The sequence below is a fragment of the Lemur catta genome, chromosome 15 (genome assembly GCF_020740605.2).
Source record: "Lemur catta isolate mLemCat1 chromosome 15, mLemCat1.pri, whole genome shotgun sequence".
Classification (NCBI taxonomy): domain Eukaryota; kingdom Metazoa; phylum Chordata; class Mammalia; order Primates; family Lemuridae; genus Lemur; species Lemur catta.
The window spans coordinates 42,802,478-42,821,381 of NC_059142.1; the positions used below are offsets into that span (position 1 = coordinate 42,802,478).

At 36.8% G+C, this 18,904-nt stretch overlaps 1 protein-coding gene across 4 annotated transcripts in view; it reads right to left on the reverse strand.

The window, feature by feature from the left end:
- The window catches only part of KANSL1 (KAT8 regulatory NSL complex subunit 1), a 179,479-nt gene that overhangs the window by 59,990 nt on the left and 100,585 nt on the right, over positions 1–18,904 (reverse strand). For all 4 annotated transcript variants that reach the window (XM_045525921.1, XM_045525924.1, XM_045525923.1 and 1 more), the window contains one exon: positions 3,002–3,143. In XM_045525921.1, the coding sequence (XP_045381877.1) occupies positions 3,002–3,143 (142 nt within the window). The remainder of the gene's footprint in view (positions 1–3,001; positions 3,144–18,904) is intronic.

An 18,904-nucleotide genomic window follows, 5' to 3' on the forward strand; every position in this document is an offset into this window, starting at 1 on the left:
TTTTGTTTGTTTGTTTGAGACAGGGTCTCGCTCTGTCACCCAGGCTGGAGTGCAGTGGTGCCATCATAGCTCACTACAGCCTACAACTCCTAGGCTCAAGAGATCCTCCAGCTTCAGCCTCCTGAATAGCTATAGGACTACAGATGCAAACCACCACACCCATATACTTTTCTCTTTTTTTTTTTTTGTAGAGACAGGGTCTTTCTATGTTGCCCACGCTGCTCTCAAACTTCTGGCCTCAAGTGATCCTCCCACCTTGGCCTCACAAGGTGCTGGGATTACAGGTGTGAGCCACCAAACCCAGCCTATAATTTAATAAAAAGCACAATTTAAATGGTCAACAAGGAAAGGTAATAAAATGGAGCCAATAAGAAATGTTTTCCAAAAATCAATAGGGAACATTCAAGGCATACATGCAACATGATTATATTTAAATAAATTATTTATGTCGGGGGGGGGGGGGGGGAAGTGAAAGAAAATATACCAAAATGTTAGTAGTGAGTTAATTTTGAGTTTGTTGGGGTGTTCTGGGGGAGGGGAGGCAGACCTCTTTTATAGTTCTGTGTAATTTCCAAGTTTCCTAAGAATTGATATACAATATTTCATCAATTCTAAAACATACTTTCCTACATGTCAACATCTTGTAAATCAAGATGCATCTTACAATTGCTGTTATGCTTTAGTTTAGCTGAAATCATTTCTTTGTGGTATATAAAACAGAGGTGTACTTTACAATCAATACCATCTTAGGTTCTATGAAATGTAGTTTTATAACAGGGAACTAAAATAACATAACATACACACATATATAAACCCACATGCATATATTTTCATGCATATATTTATGAATGTATATAAAAAGATGAGGCAACACTTATGACTACTATTGTACTAATCTCAGTTGTTACTAAGAGACTCCAGTTCTCAAATATAGAAATTCCCACTTAACTACTGGCTGTAAAAATCTAGAAACAGACACTGAAGAGGAGTCCCTGAGAGAGAACAAGACTGTGTTTTTCTCCTCAGGACAGCCATATCTCCAGTCACCTCCTAGCTGTTCTTTTTTTTTTGAGACAGAGTCTCGCTTTGTTGCCCAGGCTAGAGTGAGTGCCATGGCGTCAGCCTAGCTCACAGCAACCTCAAACTCCTGGGCTCAAGTGATCCTCCTGCCTCAGCCTCCTAAGTGGCTGGGACAACAGGCATACGCCAACCATGCCCAGCTAACATTTTCTATATATATTTTTAGTTGTCCAGCTAATTTCTTTCTATTTTTAGTAGAGGCGGGCTCTCACTCTTGCTCAAGCTGGTCTCGAACTCCTGAACTCAAGTGATCCTTCCGCCTCGGCTTCCCAGAGTGCTGGGATTACAGGTGTGAGCCACTGAGCCCGGCCTGCCTCCTAGCTATTCTTAGTCACCATTCCAGTTCATGTTCTACAAATCTCACTTTAAGATTTCCTTTGTGAAGAGCTAAAGAAAGCAAAATATTCACCATACCTGGAATATTTTCCAGTTTTGCTCCAACTAATTTTTAAAGAAGCCAGTTAGGATTTAATTTGTTCTCTAAGGGAACAAATTATTATTATTTTTGTTATTTTAAGTGAATGAACCCCCAGGACTGTGTCCTCACTTATAGTATGCTCTACCAAACTTTTGGAGATTTATATATAAACTCAATTTGGAGAGAAGCTTAAATCTCCAGTGGAACTTATGGAATAAAATATAGATATGTATATGTGTATTTACTAGTGAGAAGGTCTCAATCTGTTGCCTAGATTGGAGTGTAGTGGCATGATTACAGTTCACCGTAGCCCCAGACTCCTGGGTTCAAGTGATTCTCCTGCCTCAGCCTCCAAGTACACAGGCACACATCCCCATGTCCAGCTATTTTTAAAAAATTTTTATAGTGACAGGGTCTCACTGTGTTGTCCAGGCTGGTCTCAACTCCAGGGCTCAAGTGATCTTCCCATCTTGGTATCCCAATATGTTAGCATTACTGGCGTGAGCCACTGCACCCAGCCAGGGATTTATGAAATGAAAGTTTAAATGATACAGGAGGCTGTAAAGTTTTATTTCAAACTCTGATCATTTTGTTTATCTTGTCATTTGGTCAACCTTTAACTTCTGGCCTACTAATTAATTTAATGTATACTGTCCATAGTATAGCAATTTTCTTAAGGCTTCAACTAGTACTAAGGACAAAAAGCATTATGGCACTTATTTTCAGAAGCAGTAGCCTTCATCTAGATCCATGTGTCAGTCACGTAGCTGAACCATACCAAATTAATACAAAAAATGCTTTGCAAGAATGTTGGCTCCATGAAGGCACGACTTTTGTTCATTACTGTGACCTCACGATAAAGAACAGTGCTAGACATTGTAGGCACTCAGTATTTGTTGAATGCATTTGTTTTCTATGCAAATTGCTCCTTAAGAAATCCAAATTGAGTGGAGAACTTTTTTCAAGTTGATTTTTCAAGAAGAAAATCTATGCAAAATGTCACTGTCAAAGATAAAAGATGTACAGTAACAATCAGTCCTCTGCAGACAGGAGAACACAGGAAAATAAAAATCCTATTCACCGATGTCTAATTTTGCCTAGACAATCTTTTAGGGAAAACCCTATTTCTCAAGAAAGCAAGGGAAGCTTAGCAGTAAAACAAGAGCACATCTAAGCAAAAATGCAAGAAGATGAAAATCCTCAATAGTACTTTTCCATAAGTGTAACAAATATGACAGTTATGTATCAGTGGCTTACATTACTTAGTCTCTTTCTCGTTTCCTGTTAGCCCAGAAACCCACACTGTTTTGTTCAAAACATTATATTCTAACAGTGTTTTCCACACTACCCTAAGCAATATCAGGCTCTTAAACAAATTAAACCACTATATTAGATCATTAAACCATTTACTGTGAAATAGTGAAGAGGTAGAAGGGTATGGGGGAAAAAGGGATAATGGTAGTTTTTAGCTGGGTTGAAAAACACCAGACACTTATCCCTTACCTTATTAGCACGTATCTGTTTGTAAATGTCTGTTTGCTGCCGAATTCGATATTCCAAATCAGAAACATGAGCCTGAAGCCAGTTCCAGCGGCTGACAATAGCTGCTCGGTCTGCAGCCCATCTCCATTCTGACCTGCGTCTCCTAAAAGGAAATAAACTGAATGAAAATCCAAGGGTAGCAGTAATATCTATGGAGTGAAAGGTGGGAATGTGTGGGACTTAACTTCTAAAGGTCCTTATATAGACTAACTATCGAGTCCAAGAAAAACCCAAGACAGACAGACATACACACACTCATTCTTCCCCCCAACCCATAAGACACACTTGGATAAAACCCTTCATACAGATTTTCCCAAATTAACTAAGTGGAACTGCCTTCTGGTATCCTGGTCCTGTGGCATATAATTTCTCTGAAATTGGATTTCTCAGGAGATGTAAGTATTATCTACATTAAAGACTAACCTACACAGAAAATCCAAGAGACACTACAAATTACTAAAGCTAATCAAAAATTCAGCAAAGGTGCTGAGTAAAGATCAATATAAAAAACTACTAGTCAGAAAAGTAGAAAATACTCATTTTTAATAAGCACTATTTGTAACACCAATACAAGCTAATATGACATATAAGAAATATAGAGAAAATAATAAAACTTGAAAGGCATGAAGATCTATACAAATGCTGGGATGTATTTTTTGAGGACGGCAATTCTCATATATATCTATAAATTCACAGAAATTCCGAATTCCCTACAGGGTTTTTGTAATGGAAGCTGGGAAAAAGATCCAAAAATTCACATGGAAAATAGAACCGACTTCCAAGAAATTTTGAAAAAGAAGTATGATGCAAACTCACATTGTCAGATAGCAAAACTTACTACAAAGCTATGATAATTAAGGCAGTGTATGACAGACAATAAAACCAATGGAACAAAATACAGAGTGCCTCAAATCTTAGAATTAGATATATAAAAGAAATGGCATTCAAACTAGTGGGGAAAGATTGAACTATTCAACAAATGGTATTGAAATGGCCAGTTCTCTAGATGGAAGAAGTAAAATTAGCTCTCTTCATGATATAATTACATAAATTTGGCTTTTCAAATTGCTAAATCTGAACAGCCAAACTTAAAAAAAAAAAAAGAATATTTTCAAAACTTACAGCAGGGAAGGATTTCTTAAGACACAAAAACATCACCTAATTTTCAACATATAATAAAAGACCTAATAAAGTTAAAGGGCAAGCTCCTGCTTGGTAGAAAATATCTGTAACATACAATTAAAGATTAAAATTTAGAATATACAGCAGAATTCCAAGAAATGGGTTAAAAGAAAAAAAGGCAATAGAAATAGGAAACTCACGTAAAAGAAACCTGAATAACCCATACATATATAAAAAATATGCCAAGTCTCATTACAATTTGTTTACAATATTAATATGGGTAAAATATTAAGATGCTGTTTCAAACCTAGATTGGAAAAACTCAAAAGTCTGATAAAACCAACAGTTGGTGAGAAATGAAAAAGAGCAATTCATACATTGCTGGGAACAGTAAAAACTGGCAACACCATTTTTGAAGAATAACTTGAAAATGTGCATACCCAACCATCATGGAATTCTACTTCTGAGAACATGATCTATACATTTAATGAGGAAACAGGTTCATTCCAGTAGCTAAAAATTAATTATAATCTAATTCTGCTGAAGTAAGTATATAGAGAAACTATAATTCATTCCTTTAACAGATTTTTCTGTATCAACAAAAAGAAAATTAACTAGAACTATATGTATCAGTATGACTAGATCTCAGAAATGCTGAATAGAAACACCATATAAAAACAAAAAATAAACAAGAATAAGTACTATCATAGATACATACAAGTAGTAAAGGAATTTAATGAAATGCTGTTTAGCAATTACTTTATGTACCAACATGACTAAATATCAACAATGTGGAATGGGAAAACTACATAAAAACTAAAAGAACAAATAAGCAATAAAAAGGATTGTTACCAATACAGAAAAGTGATAAATACGTGGAACTGATATACAACAAATTCCAAATTAGGGTCCTCATTACCTCTGGGAAAGGGAATGGAGAAGCTGGATTTTAGCTTTACTTATAATGTAATGTTTGACATCTCTTTTTAAAAACCTCTTAGAAATGTGGTAACATTTTAACATTCTTTATAGGGGGCACATGGTACCTCGTGTATTTTGTAATCAAAATATTTCATAATTTACAACAAAATTATTTTTCATAGCCTTACTTCCAATCAGGATACACATACTCATTCCTAAAAAATTTAAGTGACTATACATGACCTTTTACATAGTCCCCCAACAGGACAAAATACAACCTAATGTCAATAATAAAAGAGGACAAATCTGACCACAGTGAGGTTAGAAATGAGTTAATACCTAATCGTGGCATAATAATTAAGACCAAGGGCCAGATGCAGTGGCTCATGCCTATAATCCCAGCATTTCGGAGGCCGAGGCAAAAGGATTACTTGAAGCCAGGAGTTCAAGACCAGCGTGGACAAATAAAGAAAAGAAAAAAGACCAAAGATAGCAATGGTATTTTAATTTTTGTATGGGCCAAACATAAGCCATTCCAATCAACCACTGTGATTAACTATTATGAATTATTTCTCTTCTTTTAGAAACAAGGTATTTCATAGTTCTCTAATCTTGCTGGAACTGGTATAAGACAAAAAAAGATACTTTTTAAGTACAGCTGTCTGCTTCAATGTTGGCTTCAGGTCTAGTTATAGCCCAAATCCAGGAAAGGGCCTCAAGATATCAAGAATAACCTACGGGTCATTCTTGAACTATAAAAATACCCTTCCCACAAAGGAGACAAAGCTAGCTAACCCTGATATTCTATTCCCAACTTTCATTACTCTTCAAGGCTCACCATCTTCCCATCCTGCAAACTCTCTTGGTTTTTTAGGTTCCTTTCATTTTTTAAAGCTACCATCATACCAGGTCCCCATCTATCACCACTAGACGACTACAACAGCCTCCTTAGCTGCTCATCCCAACACCAGTCAACTATACTACCTTCTTCAATAAATTCACCTCAAAACAATTTCTTCCCATCACTCTTATGTTTAAGAAACCATGTAGCTTCTTTGCTTCTTTTTGAAACTTGAGTCTTCAAGTAAATAAAACAGAAGAGGTGTCAAGTATCATAAAAGACAGGACTCTGAAGCCAAAAGGTGATGATAAAATTGACAGAACATCTATTTAATGATAGTTTACTCACAGACAAATTTGTTCTACAAACTGAAAGTGGCTAGCTAGCCAAAATAAAACCTTTCTGATGAAAACCAAAGGGAAAGATCATTTCTTAGCAAATTTATGCCACTTCCTCTGTAATCACCCTTGGTGGAAAAAAAATTCTGGCAGTCTCTCCCAGAGATCCTGAACTTAGCTCATAAGCCTTCTCAGGACAGTGTTCCAGGACACCAAGCACTCTAAATTGGCAGGAAAGATGAGACCTATTTGTTATCTCTGAGTTTAGACATCTTAACCAAAAGAACTTTTCTTTTTTTTTTTCTATCTGACTTACTGCCAAGGGACCAAAAAAAAAAAAAAAATGCACTTTAAAATCTATTTGGATGCTTAAAAATACAAAAGAAAAGAAAATTACTTAAAACATTTTAGTTCATACAAACTTTCATAAATATCTTTTTTCTTTGATCTTAATGAAAGCCCCTTTTCAACTTTCCTGAAGTCAAAAGTAGTAGGCCTACTACACAAGTAATCTCCTAAATAACAATATAAAGCAAGCCTGATAATATTTTTGGGAAGACTGGCTAATAAACTAATCAAATAAAAGTGGCACTAAGGGAATACTAGCAATTTCCAACTTCTGAACAGGTTTCATTTTAGATGTTATACAATGATTTAGAACTGGAAGCGATTTCCAGTAGAAAGTTGTCACAATGTTGTTATTCCATAATGCTGCTCAAACTTTGAGTATCTCTAGTGAAAAATGGAAAACTCCATCCCAAGTATCCATAAAGTATCTCATATTCAAAATATCACCAAGATGAGCAGAAAACTGAGCTGTTAGCAAAGGTGAGCGGTAAACAGTTAACAAGTCTCAGGTGAGCTATGAAAATGTTACCATAAATCACTGGCAGGGCAGAACACTGCAAACATTATCACAAAACTAAGAGCTTCACAGCATATGGTTTTTTCCTTAACAAAAACAAGACAACATAGAAACTCAGCTTATCAGAAGTAAAGGTAGATTTCCCCCTAACATTCAAAATATAAATTACTCTGATAATTTACAGTTCAAAAACAGGAGACCCTGATTTAACATTAGAGACATGCTTAATGTTATGCTGTACAGACTTCAAAAAAGAACACAGGACAAAGGTTACAGAATAATACTTTAAATACAATGATGACTTGGTTTTTAATATAGTCATTATCAACAATGAAGAAAGAGATATGGATTCCAACATTAACGAGTCTTTCAACTCTTTCTGGTTGCCTATTCTGTGCTAACAATTAGTGAAATAATTGTTTTAACTGTGTGTCTAAGCAGGACACTAGGATGTCTTCAAATGTATGATTATACTATGTGCTTTATACTACTTTGTACCAAAATGTGTGCTACATGTATGTACTGTGGCTATCGACTGAGTTAGAATTCTTTTAACTCTTATTTTGCTCGCTATTACAAACTTTTTATTGGTAAATTGGCTTTGTCTACATGTGCTATATAAAAACTAATGTTTTACACTATGAATTGCTTTCTGGTTACCTAAATGCAATAAAATACAGTACCTATATTTGCCTCTGTGATACCACATGAACAATAAATTTTCATATTGCCAGCCATGTGCCAATATTGGTTTATCTAAGAATTTTTTGTTGTACAAATAGATTTTTTTAGCTGTGTGAACTTACTTTAACAGTTCTTTTCACAGGGTTAGACTATTACCCAATATCCAAATCTTAGGATGTTTTACTGAATCCAAGAATAGAGAATATTTTATTTACCTGAGAAAAAATCATTTTCTTACTTAGGAAAACCTCTGTACTCTACACTCTAAAACCATATAATGAAAAACTTTTTTTCCCTTGCAAATTTAGAGTTCAGCTTACATGTTGGCTAAAAATTAATTTTTGTTTTTAGTTCTTTAAAGCCATCTTGAATGATACCGTTAATGGAAATGTTTCATCAGAAAAAGACAAAGAGACCAACACAGGAACTTTTATGTAAAGTGATTTAACCACTCTTCAATGTGTGGGGCCAAGCTCCTATTTTATTAGAAATTGTACACTGAATCCTCAAAGCCCACAGCAGTCCCCCCAACCTTTTTGGCACCAGGGACTGGTTCATGGAAAACAATTTTTCCACAGGAGGAGGGGAGAGTGTGCAGCGCTACAGGGGCAAGTGTCGACAGAGCTCAGGAGGTGTGAGCTATGGGGAGGGGCTGTAATTACAGATGAAGCTTCACTGGCTCACCTAGTCACTCATCTACCCTGCTGTCACTGCAGCCCCCGGCTGGCCCCGCTCAGTCTCAAACAAGCTGCAAGCCTAGAGACCGCAGCTCTGCTCAAAGGTGTCAACGATAGGATCTTTTCTATTGTACTATAAAAGGTAATGATTTGGATCACTTATTTTACCAGAACATCAATTCTGCTAAAAATAAAACCACTAAGAAATATATTATAATTTCTGCTAACAGAGAGAAAGAAAAATAAGGATTTACAATAAATTACTCTTTACTATCAATGGGTTTAAGAGATTATTAGCAGATCAACTCTTTGAACTTCATGAACCCTATCTTCAAGGCCTACAGCACTGCCACAGACAGCAGAGTACAGCCCACAGTTGTGGATACTTCCTTTCTTCAGACATAAGCTACAGCAAAAGCTATACATTTATTTAAAAGTAACACCAAAAGCTAGATGTTAAACCACATGGAACACCAGACCTAAGTGCTGCCTCTAATTAAGTCACCTAATCCTATTCCAAAATGGAAAATTTACATGTAAGTCCAGTAGAACAGAGCTGGTAGATTATAATTTCTCTTCCCTGATCTACACAATCTTAAAAATCTGATTAAATCAACAACAAATATGCCAGAAAGACCTGAATGGTGGTAATTTCATCTTTGATTCTGATTTCAGTCCTATCATGGCTCTTTCTTTTTAACGCAACACAGGTTGCTTCTATTAACAAGCTCAAGTAAAATGACTGTTCACAGCAAGTTACACAATGCCGTGCTCAACCAAAAACTGGTAGATAAATTATTTGACAAAGAGTTATATGTGCTACTTCCAAGTGTACGAAAAATTCTGAGACACCTAAATTCTGAAATCTCCAGGTTATTTAAATGACGTACAAAACCAACAGAAATCATCTCAGAGTATACAATCGACAGATTCACAGTATCCAGAGTAAGTATTAGGGTCACTATGGGACAGATTAATATGGAAATTACTGAGTCACATAAAAAAAAAAGTATTCACTATCTAGCTCAAAAGCACTGAGAAACAAATAGGGGAAAGAGAAGGAAGATGGGGTTTCAAGGCAAGTTCTCACTTTTATTTACTTATAATCCTAGGTATGTAAATTGATCTCTGGAAATAATAGCAACATCTGCCTCACATGGTCGTTGAATGCATAAAATGATGTAATCCTAATTGCAATGTGTGTATTAGATAAGAATAACAATTTAATAAATATAACTTTGTACCTCAACTCCATTTCATAAAAGGTACAAGAGAGGAAGAAAAATAATAGAAGAAATGACGAGATGAAATCTCTGAGACAAATTCAGGAAACACAGGTATTTTCAGTTAACAATAGTCCATATCCTGAAGGTTTCCTGGGCTTCCCAGTCATCTAAAAGAAGTTCCATGCTGAACAGTAAAACCAAAGTAGTCCAATAGAACAGACATCACATTATCAGCCACAAATTCAATGCCATTACCCCCCGCAAATTTAAAAAGAGGAAGGAAATAAAAGGGGAAGGGTGGGAGAAGCCAAACTGTCTAATGTTAAATATCCCATATTTTAGTTGTAAAATAAAACCGGGAGGGGGGGGAGTGTCCCTTAAATACAAATTTTATCTTTCACTTTAGGTTACATCAGCTTTCTAGAGAGGTCTATAGTAATAGGAAACAAATGTACCAGGGCCAATTCTAAACAGCCAATTCATCCTGATAGACTCTTGGGATTGAATACTTAACCCTTTTGCCTTACTGCTTAAACCAGATGACCTCTGATATTGAAAAGAGATGTGTACTCTGGCAGATTATTTGAGTCAAGTACTCAACCCATCATGAACTCATCCCCTCTCCTCCCCTACTCCTTTTCATTTAACAACTATTTAAGCAACTATTATTTACCAGGGATTATACTAGAGGCAAAGGGATACATAAACAAGAACTGTGGCTCATTAAATTTAGAGTTTAATGTGGAAGATCTATGTTAATAAACAAATAATCATACAAAACGTATGTAATGTAAGCGATCATAATAACATTGGTTTTAGATGGAGGGATCTAGAAAGACTTCTAAACATTTAAACAGAGCTCCAAAGTATTAATATAAATGAGGACTTGGACAGACAAATTGGCAGAGGGGTGAGGATGAGGAGCAGGGAATGTCGAGAGGGGTAGAAGACACTGGCAGGGATTGTGGTGTGTCTCAGGAAGAAGAAATAACATGTATACAATGGTTATGTGGCTAGAGCTCAGACAGTGAACAAGGGGAGAAACACACTCATCTTGACACTGGATATAGGTAGGTAGGGACAGATTATATAGAACCCTAAAATCCACATTAATTTTATAAAACAATAAAAGCAATCTTGATCATCACCCATGTTCTTCATTTATCTTAGATCCTTTTTGAATAAAAATTTTCAAACAAGCTGAAGGATAATGAAATCTCCACAACCTCCTTATAACCATAAACTAACTTCAACTATCAACTTTTGGCCAATCTTACCTCATCTATAACATCTGTCCCCCACCCCTATGGATTATTTTGGACTCAATCCCCCAAATCACATCATTTCCTTTATAAATATTTCAGTATGTATTTCTAAAAGATTCTTAGAATAGACATATACATTTTCATAATTTGAAAAACTAATAATAATTCCTTCACGTCAAATATCCCATTACTGGATTGTTTCAGTGGTTTTGTCCAAATCAGATTCAAACAAGATCCACACCATTCATTTGGTTGACAGATCTCAAATCTAACAGATTCCTCTCTCTACTTTTCTTCCTCATAATTTGTGGAAGTAACAGAGCTATATGTCCTTTAGAATTTCCCACATTATGGACTCTGCTGACTGTACCCTTGCCACACACAAAGCCCATACTTTTCAACTTTATAAACTGACACCTCTATACTATCTTAAAAAAAAAAAAAAAAAACCAAAAACCCAACATCTCGCTTCTGTCACCCAGGCTGGAGTGCAGTGGTGTGATCACAGCTCACTGCAGCCTCCAACTCCTGGCCTCAAGTGATCTTCCCACCTCAGCCTTCCAGAGTGCCAGGATTACTGGCATGAGCCACTACACCCAGCCTCTAAACTACCTTTATTTAGTTTGATACTTTTAGTTTTCTGTAAGTCAGTTGACAAATTATTTGTACTTCTGTACACTTAATTTGTACGTAAGACTGAGATGTAGTAAAACATACTCAACCTTTAAATAATTATTTAAGACAAATTAAACTCCTCTCAAAGCCCACCCGTTGGGACTTTTTCATCAAACTTAGTGAACACATACACATTATTTAATATATACTTTACCAAGCACAATAGAAGAAATGTAAAACTTCTCCAACACAGTCCCTCAGCACTACTCAGGCCAATCTGTTTGTCATATCCTATACACATCTCTAACCTGAAAATATCCAGGAGCATCTTCTATTCCTAAAACTCACGTCTCACTGGGAAAGCCTTTCCTGGTCAATCATACCTCACAATACATTTACTCTGTATTCTTCAAGCTGAGTTAGGTCCTCTTATTTTGTTATTTACATATTCTATATTTCCAGTATTTAATATATGACTGGTCTTCATCTAGATCAGTGGCCCCCAACCTTTTTGGCACCAGGAACCAGTTTCATGGAAGACAATTTTTCCATGGACTGGGGGGGGGGGGGGACAGTTTTGGGATGATTCAAGCGCATTACATTTATTGTGCACTTTATTTCTATTATTACTATTGCATTGTCACTTGCCACTCACTGATAGGGTTTTGACATGAGTCTGCAAGCAACTGATTTATTATGGTCTCTGTGCAGTCAAACCTCTCTGCTAATGATAATCTGTATTTGCAGCCACTCCCAGCACATCACCACCTTAGCTCCACCTCAGATCATCAGGCATCAGACTCTCATAAGGAGTGCGCAACCTAGATCCCTTACATGTGCAGTTTACAGTAGGGTTCATGCTCCTAGGAGAACCTAATGCCACTGCTCTCTGACAGGAGGCAGAGCTTATGCGGTGATACAAGCAACTGTAAATACAGATGAAGCTTCCCTTTCCTGCTTGCCTGGTGCTGTTCCTGACAGGGCATGGACCGGAACATACTTTCAAAAATACTACTCAGAGATACTGAGATTGAGGAACAGAGAACACATCTTCAAGAAAATGGAAGCTAAACCAAACATTAATTTGTTAATCTATCAGTTCTTAAAAATAAATAGAAGAACCTCTGGTCTAGGCAAGATGGCATAGACTCCATTCTCCCAGCTCACCCCTGCTATTTAAGAGTAACATTAAATCCTGCAAATAATCCAATTTTCTTTGGCAACCAAAGAAAAACTCTGAATGATGTAAAGAGGAAGGTGATCTAGTTAGGGACCCCAGGACTAGAGGAACAACATAGTAAGGCATCTAACAAATCCCAGCCAACAGAAGAAGACAGCCCAAGCCTGGCATTTCCCAACTTCCAAGACAGAGAAAAAGCAGCCCAGATAGGCTCATTCCTTCCCTGGATTGAAGGAGAAATACTGCCCTCAATAACAGGGGAGCCCAGCAGCAACAGCAAAGGGGATAGATTAGGAGGTCAGCTAACAGTAAGAAATCAGGGCAAATGTTATTGCCCCATTTCTCTCTTCCTACTTCTCTCTTAATTTCTTTTTTATAACAAATATTCATTTTGTCTAATTTCTCTCCTCCCATTATCTCTTCAACCCAAGTTTCCAACCCCACTACTGCACTGAAACTGCTAGTCAAGGTCACCAATGGCCTTCACTGTGCTAAATTTAATGTCCAATTCTCAGTCCTTATCATCCTTGATCCATAAGCAGTATCTAACACAGGTTATTGCTTTCTCCTTCAAATACTTTCCTCACTTGTCTTTCAAGACGTTATATTAACCTGGTTTTTTTCCTCTTGCCTTTTTTGATTCCTTCTAAAACTGCATTTGTCCAATCTCAATCTTTTTACTGACACTCACACTCACTTCCTCACTGACCTTATGCAATCTTGGGCTTTAAGTATCACCTACGTTTCTGACTCTCAAATTACATCTTTAGCTGAAACTGCTCCCCTGAATTCCAGACTCCTGTATCCACCTGCCTACTCAATATCTTCATTTGAATGTCTAAAAAGCATCTCAAACTTAACAATGAAGCCAATATTCCCCTCTCCCCATTCTCTATATGCCATCTCAAACCTGCTTCAACTGAATGGATCTGCTCAGATCAACAACCTCTGTGTAATCCTTAACTTCAAACTCCCCACCACCTCTCTCTCTCTCTCATAAAGACACCCCTCACCTCACGACAGTCAATCCATTAGCAAATCTTATTGGCACTAGCTCCAAAATATTAATATATCCAATATTCAATCACTTGTTGTCATCTCACTGTCACTACTTTGGTTGAAACCAACTGAATTATTGCAAGAGCCTCCTAAATGGTCACCTGGCTCTCATCATTAACCATATTCATGCTATTTAGTGTGAATGTGGCAGCCAGACTAATATTGCATTAAAAGGGTTAAGTTAGATCATGTCACTCTTCTACCCAAAATCCAGTCTAGTCATTTCCCAACACTAAGTAAAAACCCAAGTCCTGACAATGACCTATAAGGCCCCAAATGGTCAGGTAACATCTATTATCACCCTAGCCCTGCTACCTATCTGGCCTGATCTCCTATTCTGCTCCTGGCTCATTCCACTCCTGCTGTTCACTGAGCAAGCTATCAGCTACAGGGCCTTTTACTTGCTATTCCCAAGGCTTCCTTTCCCACTTTATTCAGGTCATTTCCTCAAAATCACTTCAGTGAGGCCTTCCCTTAATTGTCTTATTAAAATTGCAACTGTACCCCAAATACACACACACACACCCCCATTCCTTTCTTCCCCTTCCTCCTGGCTTTAACAGAACTTTCATGAAAAATATTTTTAATTATCTACCCTACTTATTGTCTGTTTCCCCCACTAGAACCATCTCCAGGAGAACAGGGATTTTTATCTTTTTCACTGTTATATCTCTGGGTGCTTTGAACAATGCCTAGCAAATGATAGGTACTCAAATACCGGTAGAAAGGGAGGGAGAGAAAGAGGATATAGATTAAAACTATGATCCTAAACCTTTACTCATAATAGATAAAAAACCGAAGTAATCCTAGAATGAAGCTAACCTCTTTTCTCATTTGATGCCAACTGAGCTCATAAACTACTCTGGCCTCTCTCGTGAAAGTATGAGTCAAGAAATTACAGACCACACTTAGTCCAAAACTACATAAACCAGGAAGTTATATCACAAAGTGAAAACTACCAGCAAGGTATTTGATTTCTTTCTCTTTTTGTTGGAGATAGGGTCTTACTCTGTGACCCCAGGCTGGAGCGGCACAATTATAATTCACTGCAGCCTCAAACTCCTGGACTCAAGTGATCCTCCTGCCTCAGCTTCCCAAGCAGCTGGGGCTACAGGTATGCACCACCACGCCTGGCTAATTTTTTTAGTTTTTCATAGAGATGGGGTCTCGCTGCGTTGCCCAGGCTGGCCTTGAACTCCTGGCCTCAAGTGATCCTCCTGCCTTGGCCTCCCAAAGTGCTGGGATTACAGGCATAAAACACCATGCCTGGCTAAAAGAGTATGAGTATTATTGTCGAATGGGGAGGTCACTATTAATTCAGTAAGGTTCTGTGAAAAGCTGAAATAAATGAAAAGAGTATTCAATTGTCAAATATATGCTATTTAGAAACATCAGTGGTAAAAAATACTGTGGGCAAAGAAAGGATCACAAGTATTTGCGCTGAGTTCTGAAAGACAGGAGAACAGAAATGAGGCTGGGGCGATGAGTCGGAAAAGCAAGTCAAGCAGTGGTTAGAGCATAGGTAAAAACGCAAAGGCAGGAAAGAAAAAAACTATGTCTTGGACACAAAGCAGTAGTAATACATGAATAACTAGAAAGAGACTACGAAGAATAACGGACAAACTTAAGACAAAATGAAGTCTCTTGAATACTAAGAATGAACCCTACTCTGTAGCATCTAAAGAAGAAAGCTTCATAAAAGCAAAATGACCTCCCTTAAAAAGGTATTTCCATTGTTTCTGAGGACATGATTATCCTTTACCTATGATTCTTAATCGTGGATGATTCTGTTCTCCAGAGAACATCTGGCAATATCTGGACACATTTTTGGTTATTATAGCCGGGGGAAGGGTGATACTTGGTTGAGGCCAGAAATGCTGCTGAACACACTACAACACATAGAAATAGTCAGTCCCCTACAACAAAATGTCAGTAGAACTGACATTAAGAAACCATGTTCTATATGAACCCATTGATAAGAATAAAATTTTGGCTTTCCCATGTCAATCTTGCTTTTCAGCCCCATCATGACCCCACACTTTTGCAGGCTATTTGCCCAAGCCATCCAATTCTTAGGATTCATTCACAATCAGATGAATGGCAAGGCAGAAATTCAAGCTGCAATCAAACATCTTTTTAAAAAATGAAACAGAATATTAATACAATAGAAAACTAATAGAGAGTATGTAGTGTGCCGAATATGTATGTAGTAAAGGTAAGTAACTTCTGTTTTGTTCAGTAAGGCATATATAAGCCTGTGGTTCTCCAAATTTACCTGCAGGTATGAAGAGCGGGGTAAACTGTTTATCTTACTGTAGGTCATGCTGGAAGAAAGTCTTTAAAGCCACTGCTCAGTTCTCTCATCCATAAAACTAGTGGGTTGGACTAAAAAAAGCTACTAGGCATTTTCTTTAATAATGTGATGAAACTATGACCATCAGCATAAAGTACATCCTGTGTGTACAGATGTAAACTACATTGGGGAGGAATAGTATTTACATATAGATAGACAGCCATATACCTAAAAGGCTCGATCCACTTTAGATGCTTCACCAAAATTCTTTTCTTTAGTTATAACACTCACATAGACTTTTTAAGTCCTAGGAACTTGATTAAGCCATGATGCCAAGTCTAAATCTAAAACACCCTCTCTCAAAAGGGGCCAAAAACTTTAAAACTGAGGAATCTTAGAGATCATCTCCAAGCATCTTAATTTTTAAATGAGCAAAATGAGGCCAAAAAGGGACCTGAAAGATTAAATCATTTGCCCAGACTCATAAGTCAAGTCAGTCTGTCAAACTCTTAAACTGAAAAGAAAAAGACATTCAGAAGAGTCTGGCGTGTCAACATGAGCTAAAAGCCACATTCTGATTTTAAAAATTACTCTGGGGCCTCTTTAACAAATTAGAACAGGTAATTGTGACTCACAAGTAATCTTTTAAAAATTTAATAACCATTTTACTAACTCAGAAATAAGTTACACTGTTCTATCACTACTATCATATCTGGTATTTCCCCCTAATAAAACTATATAAAATTATACCTAAAGATCTATTTCCTAGAAATAAGCAGGAACTATATAATAGGAAAATATACACTCATCAACCAAAAAGGAAATATCTATGCCGAACTAATAAAGAACTCCACCATATTAAAGGAAATCAAGTCCTCAATATATTCCATACCTGCATAGCCCTCAAGTTTCCCTGCTTGCAAAATTGAGTTTCACATCACTAGCCTTTTTCCAGCTCTAAAATTCTACCTATCTTTGTGCCTAGACATCACATTATACATAGGAGAATAAATATTTTTCCTCACACTTTAAAGGCATGTTCCTCTAAACAAGGTGCCTACTAATTTAAAAACTAGTGTCAAAGTGGGCTCTGTCTCTCTAATTAGTTTTTATGAAGTTATTAATCTTTAAGCCAACGAAGTCCTGAACCACAAACTATGTATTTATTAATTTGTCCTCTGTTAAGAGCCCTGGATCCAGAATTAGCTTGGAAATAGACCGGAAGCAACTCAACATTTAAAACGAGAACATCTACCTGAATCAGACTGGCTAAGTAACAAAATAATCTTATTCTTAAGTAAAGAGGGAAGAATAATACAGATTTCCCAACTCGCTGAACTAAAACGAGAAAAACTCTGTTCCAGGGTTCTTAGACTACCAAGTTCTTCCAGGAGTTCTACATTGTTAACGGAGTTTAAAGTATTTTTCCCAGACATGTTAGTAATGACCACATTGTCAATTTTTTATTATAATCTTGTAAGCAAGGGAAGAGGTCTCTAAGATACTAATTCAAAGATACACCTCTTGACAGGGATATATTAAATATACAGGAAAAAGGAATAGACAGTTGTTAAACTAGGTAACAAAATGAAAACAATGTCCGATTAAAGGTATTAGATTCTTGACTGATAGACGAAAGCCAACTCTGTGGATAGGTAACTAGTTTCCTAGCAAAAGTCAATCTCATGAAAGTTCATCAGACAACTGTGTCACTATTGTAACAGAAATACTAATTTCTTTCCAGAAGAACGTTATAGATTATATCACGCAGATTCTGTCCAGATGAGGTTTAGAACAATCTTTCTTTTACAGTTTTTCCTTTTGATTTAGACACTCTGTAAAGGTCTATCCAGGTCTAGGTCCATTTCACTGGAATTTTGTACTAAAGATCATTAATTTTGTTTAACTTTTCTCTACTAACTTAGATACTTTTGTAAGGCAAGCAGAATTATTTTAAAGAGCAAAAGGAGGCTACAGCCACTTTTCTTTCTCTCCTACTACAGATAAGAAAATGGTATATAAAGCTATAGAGAATATCAACAGTTCTATATCACACACCTGCCACTGCACTTCTCCTGAAAGCTAAACAGAAATCCCAGGAAGAGTATGCATCTAGAAATGATGATAATTTTAGAGGTGTATTACATGATGGCATATATAGCTTTTCAAAGAACTATATGTGATTTCAAACTAAATTAAGAACAAAAACTTCACTATGACATTATGAATGAGAAACAGCTTATTTGCAGGACACCGCCGCTCCCCTCAAAAGTATGTTTAAACTATCCAACAGCTTTAGGGAAGCCAACAAATACCACCTTTGTGATTAGGCAGAAATACTCAGGCAATTGCAATACCTACCCAGACCACTTTTAATGTTTCCCCAGGGATTTCTAGGGTCATCACAGAGAGGGACCATAAAATGTTTAAGCTGCTTACAGAAACCAGGCAAATGCCACATAACGGCTGGAGAGTGAATTACCAATGTGAAGCATTCAGGGTTGGAAACTGTTAACAGAAACCGTTTCATTCATGGCATATTTTCTGATTGGCTTTATAACTCATATTACTAATTATAGAATCACAGCAGAAAAGCAAGAACACCAGGAACCAAGTCTCTTAGAGATTACACCAAGACTTAGGGCAGAGCGAGAATTAAACCTGACTTCCAACTGAACACTTAGTAATTTAAATTTTATTAGAAATAGCCTGGTACACATGGTACTCAAAGGAAACAAAGATACAGTCAAAAAAACTATTAAAGGCTGGGCGCAGTGG